Genomic DNA, 13,361 nt, shown 5'->3' with positions numbered 1-13,361 from the left:
ACTTTTTTTCGTTAAAAATTTTTTTTCAGACAATGCTGTGTGGCAGGGAGCATTGTTGTGATGGAGCATTGAATAATTAGCAATGTTTTCTTTTAATGTTTTATAACTGTTTACCCCAAGTTTCACACAAAACTTGTTTACACATTTTCAAAATTTTGAGTCTCCATTTTCGTGACACAACAAAAATCTATTTTGCAAAATCTACAAAATTAGCGTAATGACGCGTCCGAATTGAAATTTATTGGAATATTTATGAGGAGTTAAAGTAAATATCATAAGAGCGTCGTTTCCGCAGTCTTGCTAAATCGTGCAGTACGCAGTTGGTCTCATTACATTATTTACAGATCTCATATATGAATATTTTATTCGAAGTAGACGAATAAAATATTCGAATTTTATTTTTAAATTTTTATTTAAAAATAAAGAATTATTTTTATTTATAAATAAAACTTTAACTTTATTCTTTATTTGTTTTTTAACTTTAACTTTATTCTTTATTCGAAAAACTACATATCTCTGCGTATTATATTTAGCTGACAATCGTTTTTGTTTTTATAAGTGACAATGAACATGACATAACGAAAGTTGTAACGTTTGTACTGTATGTGTAATCTACTTATCATATTATTTATAACATTAAAATCTTGTTTGGCTAGTATATTCCATTATTATTTTATGTTATTTTTAATCAAATTGAGTTTTTTTGTTATTATTTTAAATAGTCAATATTAATTTACAGGTCGGACATCATGTATCCGATGTTTTGTCGGAAATTACTTATTATGTGTATCTTTCACGTCGCTATAATAAATCTGTGCTTTGCAAACATGTACGACCGTTATGGGTACCTGGAGAATATCCGGTCTCGATTCAGAGACTACACGATTGGAGTCCCGATGAATGTATACCACAGTTTTTTATAGATCCCAGTGTTTTTAAGGTAACGTAATGTACCGTAATAACAAGTAACGCGCGCATACGTAACGTAATAACAAGGAGAACCTCAGAGCTAGTACCTCTACATTTAAACGCCAATTTTTCTGATAACGTCAAGAGACACGATTCCTGCCGGTGTACAGGGTTTGTCCAATAAGTATCGGGACTGAAGTAGAATAAATAAACATAAAAAGAAATTTATTGAAGATATATGTACAGTGAGTTAATATTCTTCAAAATATGACTCTTTTGCATCAATACATCGCTGCCAACGCTTTTTCCAGTCTTTATACGCCTCCTGGAAATCGGCAAGACTGTTCAGGCACCCCGTCCAAGTTTGGACTATCTCAATCGTCCTGAAACGATGTCCTTTCAGGCTCCTTTTGATCCGAGCGAACAAAAAGAAGTCGGGAAAGAGATCGAAGGAAGATCACCAATACCTGGATGCTCCATCACGACAATGCGCCTACTCACACACCGCTAATTATGAGAGAGGCACTGACCCAACACAACGTGGCAACGCTGCCCCAACCATCCTACAGTCCAGATATCACTCCCCCCCTCCCCCTCCGATTTCTTTTGTTCCATCGGAACGAGACAGATTGAGGCGGCTTTGACGAGGTGCTGGAACAGTCTTTGTGGTTATATGCCCCCGACTTTCATGGGGCGTATGAAGACTAAAAAAGGCGCTGGTAGCGGTGTACAGATACCACTGTAGGAGGGTTACATTTTGAAGAATATTAACTCACTGTACATATATCTTCAATCAATTTTTTTGTATGACTTCAGTCTCGATACTTATTGGACAAACTTGAATATATAATACATATTTGTTTTGTTTATTTGCGTAGCAGTTATGCGTAGAATGCCGAGAGATACTATTCTTGCCGGCACGTGTACACAGTGTGTACACTTTGAAAAAAAGAAATAAGTTCAAAGACTAATTAGAATTTCTTTTTCTATAAACCCTTTTTTCTTATTTATTGTTGAAAGATGGATAAGAAGTTGTTAGGTAAATATTAAATAGTTCAAAATAAAAGCAATAATGTAGATGTTGATATTGAAATATATAATTATGACTAAAAGTCACTTTCTAAACATGTACGTCTCAGGCTCACTTGCCTCTTATCAATACGTGATAGTTTGCAACATGCACGAAAATTTGTAAAAAAATTATTGAGTTAATAAAAGTTAATACAATCAAACGATAAAGGTCAGCAATTTAATGCTTACATTAACAAAAATTTCTTATTGGTTGTTTTACGATGGTTGTCCACAACGTGAAGTGGTATCATTAACGTAGATGTGCATCCCACGGAATGTAAATTTTAAACGTGTGGGAATGATTTTTGTAACTTGCTATAAGCTGCGATCTATTCGTCGACGATGTTATAATTATATTGGATAAAGTTAATGTTGGAATTCTTGATTTATTCAAGTTATTTAATACATTTCTGAGAATAGCACGAAACGTATACAGAACGTACGATCTTGCAAACGGACATAAAGACAAACACAAGACATGATATAATGTAATACATAGCAACGATACAAAAACGATATTGAATACTTATTGTTAGCTTAATTCACACAGAACCAACCACTCTATCTTTATACTTATAACAACTTGTGTTTGTACGAGCGCGGACAAGCTCAGGTTACACCAGGGCACGAAGGAAAGTTGCCGGGTAGATTAACTCTGGGATTAGACTGTTATTTAACCCTTAAACACATAAGTGGGTCTGAGAGACCTCATATGAAGTTTCGAACGCTTACTATGTGAAGACGGAATGAGATACGAGATCGGACCAAGACGTAAAAAAAGTTTGAAATCTCCTCTTTTGATTGATATGGTTGATCAACTTTTTTAGTCAACTAGAATTTGGACGGCACGCTAGCAAAGTTTTGTTAAGATCAATGGGATCCATAGTGTGTGAGTGAAACTTTTTTGTGAGTAATCTTATGTAAAAAAAAACTGGACAAAACGCGTCCGAACAGATCCGTATGCGTATGTTACTCTGTCTAAAGATAAAATACTATAGTGCCGTGAAAAAGAGAACTTTTGCGTAGGATCCGAAATATATTATCAAACACATAAATTTTCAACTTTAGACACCTTGAGTTAATCAAAAATACCTTATATTTGTCTTCTTACGTAAATATATGTTTCAATCATGGAGTAGGAGAATAGGAGGCTAAACTCAGCACTTCAATTACGTTCTCATTTTATGTTCCCTCTTGGAAGGATGGTCGCTGAAAAGAATAACTTCTTACGGATGAGCGCCATTTGTAATAGTTACTCTAACTTGACTTTTCATGTATTTTGATAGAGTTCAGTGTTTCTACCCGAATATTGAAATATTTATTTATTTGTAAACCAAAAAATCAAGCAGAAAATGAAATTAATAAACAAACGAATAAAAATTATAAAAAACAAAAAACATAATTTCTAAATGTTTTATGTTTTTTAAGTTTATATTGTTACTCAAGTTTATGTTGTTACATAAGTTTATGTTAATTTATGCATCTGTTAATGTATATGATGGTGATAAATAAAAAGGAAATGAACATAGAAACGGATATTTAATGAACTACTAAGTTTATATTCTCTTATAATGAAAATGTACTATCATTTAAAAAAAGTTGAATAGATATATCAAATAAACTTTTATCGTACAACATTAAGTAATTATAAAGACTTCAAGTTACTTCGATACAAATTGAAATATAAACCTCAGACCTTATATTAAACTGTTTGATATCAGAATAAATAAACAAATAGTCTTCAAAAATCGAAATTGATTATTGGTTTTCTTTAATGACTCGGTCGATTCCATTTCACTTGTCAAATTTAATTATCGATGTAAAATCCTTAATTTCCTTAATTTCCTTGGATGCACACTTATTTTATCCTTAAAATATATATACAATTACAAGGAGTATATATATATATATATATATATATATATATATATATATATCATATATATATACATATATATATATACATATATATATATATACAGTTAAAAAAAGTATAAATTAAACAGTATATAATGTTTTCAAAATTTTATTTAAATTATTAATACTCGATACTTTAATATTTCTTGAAAAGGGCATAATCTCATCATCGATATAAATATTAATATGTAAATTTGGAAAGATAGCAATTCTTTTTCTTATGCTAAAATCACTTTCAACTTTCGTAAACCAAAGAATTTGTCGTTTCCAGTCAAAAATCCCCAATCCGAAGAAGGCAGCTCTACTAAATTCAAGTTCTGTTGCAAATATTTAAATTTAATTTCATTTGATGCATGATATATTTCCGTGAAATTTCTTTCCATTATATCCCTAAAATGTAAGTTTTCGTATTAATTACTAATCAAATATACTATTTCATAATTATTATGTAATTTTTTATAATATAACCTCTCTGTCGCTTGTTTGACGCAACTTCTATTTTCCATTTCCGATTATTGGACTCATTGTCAGCTTGTAACACGATGTACACAATTTACAATTAGTTCTCAATTAATATTACTTTGTTGTTAAAAATGTTGCAATAAAAATGATATTTTTCAACATTTTCTTTTAAAATCGGAGTAACAACTGGCATCTCGTATATGATCTCGTGTATGCGATGTATGCGTGATCGTGAATTCATCACATTTTGCATGTGTGAGAGGCTTTTAAAGATGGCGACCATCGGTAAGAAGTTATTCCGTTTAGCGTACTTCCTCCCAATAAGGTACATAAATCAGGAACATTTTTGCTTCGCGCGCGCTATCGAGTTTGGTCTCCTATTCTCTTACTCCATGATTTCAATAGAAATGACAGTGACATAATTTTTTTTTTGAAAGTATGATTCTTTAGCTTTAAAACGCCGTATTGTAAAGTTCTTAAAAGTTTTTTGTTGCAAAGATATGATTTTTTTAAAAGAAGGATTTTTAAACCCAAAAATACCTCATATTCTTTTTGTTATATAACTATATTTTTTAAAAGGAGTGACAATACCATAATTTTTTTTAAAGTATGACTCTTTAGCTTTAAAAAGCCGTATTTGAAAGTTCTTAAAAGTTTTTTCTTGCGGAGATATGATTTTTTAAAAGAAAAGTGAATTTTTGAATTTCTAATTTTTGCTTAATGGTTTTTCTTTTACAATTTAACAATAAATCATTTTTCGGCAAAGCCGATTATGCAATCGTGTTTCTGAGATTCTGAACTTTCATGTGAAAAAAAAAATTTGTTGAAAAATGTTGATTAAAACCAAAGTTATAACTTCTCAAAGTTGAAAAAGTCTCCCCGAAAATGTTTACGTATTTTACGGGATCAGTGTGTTTAAGGGTTAAACGAGGTTTTATTGTAAATGAAAAAGGTATCAGTTTACAGTAATATAATAGCGCGACCCTGGTAAAAATTACAGACAAAAACGGACAGGATTTCTATCGGTTTCTAACTGCAAGCTGTCCGTTCTATCTGCAAATAAAATATGCGGATAGAAAATCCGCATTTGCAGTAGATCTTATCCGTTTTTGTCTGCATCTTGTCCGTAATAACATTTTATCTGTATCTGTCCGCAATTGCGTACAGAAGTTCTGTCTGTTTCTGTTTGTACACTACACGCCGGAATTTCTATCTGCATTTGTCCGCGGTTACGCACAGGAATCTTATCTGTATCTATCCGCATGAATCTATTAATTTTCATTTTTTCTATGTCTAAAGTATTTTTTATTTACAGTCCATTCACGAGGATTTACCAGATTTAGAAATTCCAGCATGGGCAACTTCTCCGGAGGATTTTATTGAAAAACATAGAGAAGCATTGGAGAGCTTTTATGTTTCGGAAAGATTACATCACTGGATAGACTTGACTTTCGGCTACAAGTACTGTCAATATTGTCAAACAAATATTATCTTGTTCAATGAATTCTATTCATTGGCAAAAATTTTTCTTGAATTTTTTTATATATTTTTTTCAAAATTTCTATATAAATTTTATTATTTTTTTTACAAAAATAAATGAACAATGACAAATTAGAGTTGAGCACGAATACGAATCCAAACAAATTCGATATCTTAAAATATCTCTTAATTGTTTAAATTAAAGTTGTAAATAAAGGATGGAATATAACAAATCTAAATTATAAAAAAAACATAGTTGACTTATAGAAAATTGACGGGTTAATGTAAAAACAATTTATTAAAGTTTTTTTAATCGTATTGCTTAAAAATCCCGCTCTTGACCGAATTTGGAGTCACGAAACGAAAACGTGGCGATAATTGTTTATTCTGTATTTAATTTTTTTCACAGTTTTAATATTATTTTTTATATTAGCAATAATTTGGTTAACTTGTATACAATTCAAACAAGTAGATGAGTCAAAGAATCTATTGTGTTTTCAAATGGAAGAGAATTTAATCCACTCAATCAAACAAACGAGAAATGGTTCATAAACCTTTCGAAAACCGTTATTCCGAAGTAGTTACAATGAAGTAACTAATCTTTTGCAATTGGGAAGTAATTTTTGCATGCTTTATACAAATAACAAAAAAGTAGCAATACACGAAGTAATTAAAGACATTGAAGGCAATACCACTAAGTTTAATACGCAACATAAAACCGACATTTGTAACATTACAGTTTCACTGTACAATTGAAACAGTTTTTAGATGCTTGGACAAACAATAATAACCCTGACAAGAAACTGATCTCCATGTTTAACCCTGCTTTGATGTGATACACCTCATGCATTGATCTCTAGCTTTGAGCTATAGACGTTGGCAATAATTTACCGATACACTACACTGTTTTAAATGAAAACTGTACACTTATGATGCATATACTCAAGTGTTGGGATTTCCAAAGCATATTTTGCTATAGGGTATGTCATCCCACCACAGCAGGCACGTAAGTTTAAGGTACCACACCAACGCAGGGTTAAATACACAACGCGTTTTTTTAAAACAAAACGACAATTGTATCGAAGCGCCTAAATAGATGCTCCGTACGAGCGAATTATCGTCGGCCAGTACAGCTGTACTTGGCCGATCTCGATACATCGACACGCTCGCGCGGCCGTCGACACCACGTCACACACACACACCGACTTTGCCGCGTATATCCGGTCTCAATTGGCGGAGACGCTGGCCGCCGACAAGAGCTGACGTCTTTCCGAGCGCTTCCGATCTCTTCGGATGTGGGTATATGTATAAACTGGCCGATCGCGAGAGTTAAGGCTCTCTTCTGTTCCGTTTCGCCTAAGAGACGTTACTCAGGTCTAGAAGAGGAGTCAAGTGCCTTGGCTTTTGAGGGGTACTCTTGTCAATAACCGCTCCTATCCCCCTTTTCCGTTGAGTACCGAGGGCTCAAGCGACTTGAGCTCCGGCAAGCGATCTTGTCTGTTTGACATAAAACCAGCTTCAGTTTCCTGCTCTCGGCAACGCTCCACGACCAAGAGTGCGGGAATTCCGTGCCTCAATCAAGTGCTCTTGGCGTGGACATGCCACCCGCCGGAAATTATCAATGGTATTAATCGCCACGCGCCGCACTACGAAGACCGCCGTACGGATCCACACCTTGCATCCCTTTCCGCTGTGACCGCTCACTGGGCCTACAAGTGCTCGACTGTCGTAAACAGCGCAAGGCTATTTTTAGCCTCACGGTTGATTGCCACATAACGCGATCTCGCTGGTGCACACGTACGACGCCGCTAGGCTGTGCCCTAAGCGCAGTCTGTTTCCGTCTTCGGATTTTTTGTAAATAGTTCTGCGAAGTGTCCGTCTGTTTTCCGTCCGTTATAGCGTCTGCCGTTTATCCGCTCACTGTTATTTTCTTTTGCATTACGTTTACTACTTTCTTTATTTCACATTGCGTTTATTATTTGCGTATTCGGTAAAAGTGCACATTAGGGGAGTAGCCTTTGACGACCTTGACTTTGACATATACGAGGTGTGTTCAAAAAATACCGGGAATTTTTGTTTTTTGAAAAAAATATTTATTTATTCGTCTACATTAATGTTGTCGCCTTCAAAATAGTCACCATTAGATATTATGCACTTATGCCAGCGCTTCTTCCAATCCCCGAAACACTTCTCAAACTCGATCTTTGGGATAGCCTTTAGCTCTTTCAGCGATGCGTTTTTTCGTTTCCACTGGGACGATTGAGCCTTAGTTTCGACGTCATATCCGTAAACCCATGTTTCGTCACCTGTTATAACACGTTTCAGGAATTGTGCATCGTCGTTGACTTCATTTAATGACTCCTGAGCAACTTCCATTCGCCGCTGTTTTTGTTCAAAATTCAACAACTTTGGAACAAATTTTGCTGCCACGCGTTTGATACCCAAAACATTCGAAAAAATGTCATGGCATGAGCCAATTGATATGCCAACATCATCAGCGACTTCTCTGATTGTGATTCGGCGATTGTTCATAACCATTTCTTTCACTTTTTCGACGTTTTCATCGGTTCTTGATGTGCTGGGGCGTCCTTGGCGTTCGTCATCTTCAACGTCTTCACGGCCATCTTGGAAACGATTATACCACTCGTAAACTCTTGTTTTACTCATAGCAGACTCACCATAGGCCTTTGTTAACATTTCACACACTTTGTTACACTTTATGTTATTTTTTACGCAAAATTTGATACAAATTCTTTGATCCATTTTTTTTCAGAAACGAAAATCACCGAGCTCATAAAAACACGTGTAACCTTAGCGGCTGCCACAGACAAAGTAAACAATGAATACAGCTCAACATTTCAGCATACTTTAGGGGCATGTATACCAACATAAACAAAAATAAAATTTGACTGTCGGACTCTCCAAACCCGCGAAATTTAAAAATTCCCGTTACTTTTTGAACACACCTCGTATTATCAATGGGAAGGCACTGACAATGAGTGACATATAAAAGGTTTTAAGTAATGCTCATTTTTTATTAAAAAAATATCATTACAGAAAGAAAAAAACAGTTTTTCTTACTTATTTCAGAAAATATTTATTTTACGAAAAAATATGTCAAACAAAAAAATCAAGCTAGTAATAAGCTTTATAAAAAAGGTCATATACATATTTTACCTAATTTTAATACTTTAGTCGTTATTGTAGAAAAACTGTTTTGAGTCGAAAACCTATACAGAGAACGCGTGGGCGGGGGAGGGGCTCCCTTGCATTCCCTCCCCGTATTTTTCCTAGCCCAATCTATCCCTATTTTAGTTATAATTTGGCCAAGGATATTTAGTTGACGTTGCGATATTAGATTTGAAATTATAGCTCACCTCCTTCCGCACCTACCCCGTCATTAGTGAACCGACTGAGACGGCTGAATTAGGTTAGAAAAAATACGGAGAGCGGGGGAGGGATGGAGCCCCTCCCCCGCCCAAGCATCTATTTTTCACGCTAAACTACTAAAAATAAAAAAAATTATTTTAAAACACTTTTTCAGCCTCAATTTTCTAGACACTTTAATCAAAATCGAAAACAACAACTTATATACAGATTGGTTTCATGAAGACACCTTCTCAGGAAAATACTTATTGTTCTATTCACACCATCTGATACTCCAAAAAATAGGAACCATTTACAGTATGGTAGATTGGGCAATTTTACTATCACATCCCCAATACCACAAGAAAAATTTTGAATTTTGTATTAACACTCTAATTGTTAACTGCTATCTTTTAGAGTTAATTTTTAACATAATCAACACGAGAATCAAAAAGTTGATTAACACAAAATTAAATATCAGAGCTCACGATCCAATTGACGAGACTGACACATCCGTGGAAAAAAGTTTTTGGTCTTCCGTATATTAAAAATGTGACGGAGAAAATATCTGCGTCCCTAAACAAAAACGAAGTTTTGCTAGGTTTTAGATGCTTAAATAAGCTGGACAAATTTGTTAAGGTGCACAAAGATAAGAACATAAAAACAGCATGTAACAACATTGTTTATAAATTAAATTGTAATGACTGTGACGCTTCGTACGTAAGACAAACAAAAAGGAAATTAAAAACAAAAAAAACAAAAACAAAAAACACATTAATAACATAAAACTCGAAACATCTAAGTTATCCGTGATTAGCGAACACAGATTATTACAAAAACACTCCTTTGACTCGGAAAATGTCAAGATCCTAGATTTTGAACAATTATTTTAAGAAATTGATATCTGAAATGATACATATCAACGAACAAAAAAATGGACTAAATCAAAAAACGGATACAGAACTGCTAAACAACTGTTACAGCATGATCTTTAACAGATCTGTCGACGGTTAGAAAGCTTAAAATTGAGAATATTATTGTAAACAGTAGAATACTTGGCAGACATAAGTCATGCTCGCTTTGAGTCAGTCTCTTGTCACGCCGATCAGTAAAGATCGTTATATTCTGTAAATTAAGTGACCATGTAACGGCTCTAACGACAAACTAAGTTTTGACATAAATTTTTTTCTTTTTGATAAGTTATAATAACGTGCCTAATGTTTTTTATTGTATTTACTTTTTTTATTTTATTATTATTATTTTTTTAAGTTTTGATGATCAAATAATGTGTTTGAGTCGTTGTAGCGAGAAGTAAATGGTCGAATCTCTTGACACGATTTGTTTTGTGTATGGGAAACGACGAAACAAAGAAGTTGTTAGACCATGGACCATATACCGGATCTCCATCGAATTATACCGTCACTTGCGTTCAGAACACTGCCATCGGGAAGGATTTGCGATAAAAACACTGTGATAATTATGTAAAAGCACACACCGAAGAAGACTCCGTAGAGTCGAAACGTTTGTGTTCAAGGATATAATAAATTATGATTTTTTTTTATACGAACCTAAATTTTTACTCGTTCTTTGGCCTTACTCATCTACTTGTTTATATATTAGATTTTTCTTACATTTTTAATTTGGAATATTATTGCAACATTTTATAAATATTGTATATTGTCTTGAGTACAGTTTACAATCTAGCTTATACAGTACAGATTTGTAAAAAATCGTAAAATATATAAAAAAACCAAAGAACAAAATTAAAAATTTAACAAAAAATACGGAGTCAACAACCGCCACGTCCTCGTTTCATGTCTCTGGGTTTGGCAGAAAGTGAGATTTGACAAGCAATACGATTGAACGTTTCTTTAAATAAACTCTTTTTATAGTAAACCATCAATTTTCCTTAAGTCAACTATGTATTTTTCTTACTTTAGATTTGTTATATTGGATTTAATATTTCCAATTTTAATAAACAATTGAAAAAAAATCAGAATATCAGATTTGTTTGGATTTGTATCCATGTTTTCGACGTCGCTGAACTTAAAAACATAAATATGTAAAACTTGTTCGGTTAGTAAAACATTTTTTATAGCATTTTTGCAACATTTTTTATAATCTGATATCATAAATCTGATATTAGTTTTAGTGATTTCAAAAATCCCATATTACCACTTTTTACGAAACTTTAACTAAATTTTTGGTTTTTTTATCTGCCATATTGGATCCGCCATTTTGAATTTTGAAATACAGAACTTTCAAGAATACATATTTTTATTTTTATTTTATGAGCTAATTCATTTATTTTTATTTCTTTTTATTAATTCTGCATCTAAATCTTCTTTAATCTCTCTTACTTCACTAACTTCTTTTTCCCACTCATTCCTATTATAATACCTCTCTCTTTTCTTGCCGTATTCGTCTTTTCAATCATATTGTTCTTTCTCCTACCAACATTCTTTAACTATATCCTCTGCCCTTCCTTCTTTGATTCTATTCTTGTATCTCCTAGCTTTTATTCCTTATCTTACTCTTAATTTATCCATCACTAATTCCCTTGTTATAATATATTTCTGTGTGCAGAATTCTAAGCCGAAAGTCCATCTCACATAATCCATTATTACCTCTTCTAAATTTTTTTTTTCTTTCCATCGCCATAATTCTACTCCATATGCCATTACGCTTTGAACTAAGTACTTGAATAATATCTATCTTTTTTTAAAATTATTTTTACATATTCTCTTACCTAATCCCTATACTTTTTTTGCAACTATATTTCTTTTTCCGCATAATTCTTTAACATGTTCCTTACTATTTCCATTATCATTCTAATTACCTATTTCTAATTACCTTTGCACATATCTTGTCTGCTGTGCACAGCATGGATATTCCTCTGTAGTTGCCTACTTTTTTCTTATCTTCTCTTTTGTACAGAGGCACCACGATGTCCTTCTTTCAATCTTTCGGTATTGTACCTGTCTTTCATATTTGTTTTATCAGGTTTTCCATCCTTTTTATAGATTCTTTCCTGCGTATTTTCATACCTTCATTGGTATTCCGTCAATTCTTGCAGCCTTCTTCTTTTTCATTTTATTCAGTGCCTTCTTTACCTCCGCTTCTTGTATTTCTTTTTCTCTCTGTTCTTCCTTAATCAAATCTGCACCGGCGGCTGTTCCAGACAGGCTTACGCCCAAGTCTTTTTTCTTTCTCTTCATCCTCTATCCTCTCTTCTTTCTCCAAACTTTCCAACAAGTTCTTGAAATACTTCCTCTATATCTTTTTCCTTATCTTATTTACAATTCTTGCTCTTTTATCTTTTTTTGTTTATATATTTCCATACCTCTACCTCACTCTTTATTCCTCTCAATTCTTCTTTTTCTTCCTTTTTTTCTTTTTGTTTTTTTTCAACAGTTTCTTAAAATTTTATTCTTTTTGATATAATCCTCTCTTCCTATTTTTTTTCTGCCATTTCTTGTATATCCTTTGTATCTTTCTCTTTTTTTGTGCAGTTTCTGTCCCACCAATCCCTGTCTTCTAGCTTCACTTTTATCTTCTTTCCTATTTTCTTCCTTATCATGGCTTTGTGTACTATTTTCTTTATCTTTTCCCATTTTTCCTTGATTGTATCATCCTTCATTTCTTCCATTTTTTCCGTTTCACACAGTTTCTCCGTTATTTCTCCATATACCTCTCTTCTTCGTCTCATACTATTATTTTTTTTTCTTCTTCTTCCTCCTTTTTTTTCGATCTCTTCCTTCTTCCTTGATGATTTCCATCTCCAGCGGCAAGTGATCTGAATCCACCCTGTCCCCTATTATAAACTTACAAATCATACTGCGTACATTTTCATTTACAATAATATAATCAATAATCGAACATTATCTTGCACTTACATAAGTAAATTCTCCTTCCTAATCTCCTTCTATTGCCTCGTTCAAAATATACTATCCTTTTTCCACTATCTATTCTATCAAATTTCTTATCACCATTTCCTATCACCTTGTCCTTGCTGTACCTCACTATTTCTCCTTCTCTTATATCTCTCCCACCTAATTTTCCTATTCTTATATTGAAATCTTCTATTGTCAATTTTCTTCCTCTTTCTCTCCTATAAATTTTTCCAGTTTCTCTCTTAGATCCTTTCCTTTTTGTAC

General features: G+C 33.2%; 1 protein-coding gene across 3 annotated transcripts in view; it reads left to right on the top strand.

Moving 5' to 3' along the window:
* LOC105197967 (WD repeat-containing protein 81) overlaps positions 1-13,361 on the top strand; it is a 190,097-nt gene that overhangs the window by 88,021 nt on the left and 88,715 nt on the right. For 2 of the 3 annotated variants that reach the window (XM_039459433.1, XM_039459435.1), the window contains exons 6-7: positions 740-940; positions 5,675-5,820. In XM_039459433.1, coding sequence (XP_039315367.1) covers positions 740-940; positions 5,675-5,820 — 347 coding nt within the window. The remainder of the gene's footprint in view (positions 1-739; positions 941-5,674; positions 5,821-13,361) is intronic. The other variant, XM_039459434.1, reaches the window with a different exon arrangement.

This window comes from Solenopsis invicta, unplaced genomic scaffold (assembly GCF_016802725.1).
Source record: "Solenopsis invicta isolate M01_SB unplaced genomic scaffold, UNIL_Sinv_3.0 scaffold_38, whole genome shotgun sequence".
Lineage (NCBI taxonomy): Eukaryota > Metazoa > Arthropoda > Insecta > Hymenoptera > Formicidae > Solenopsis > Solenopsis invicta.
The sequence above is the reverse complement of the archived record's forward strand: the minus strand, read 5'-3'. Positions and strand labels throughout refer to the sequence as shown.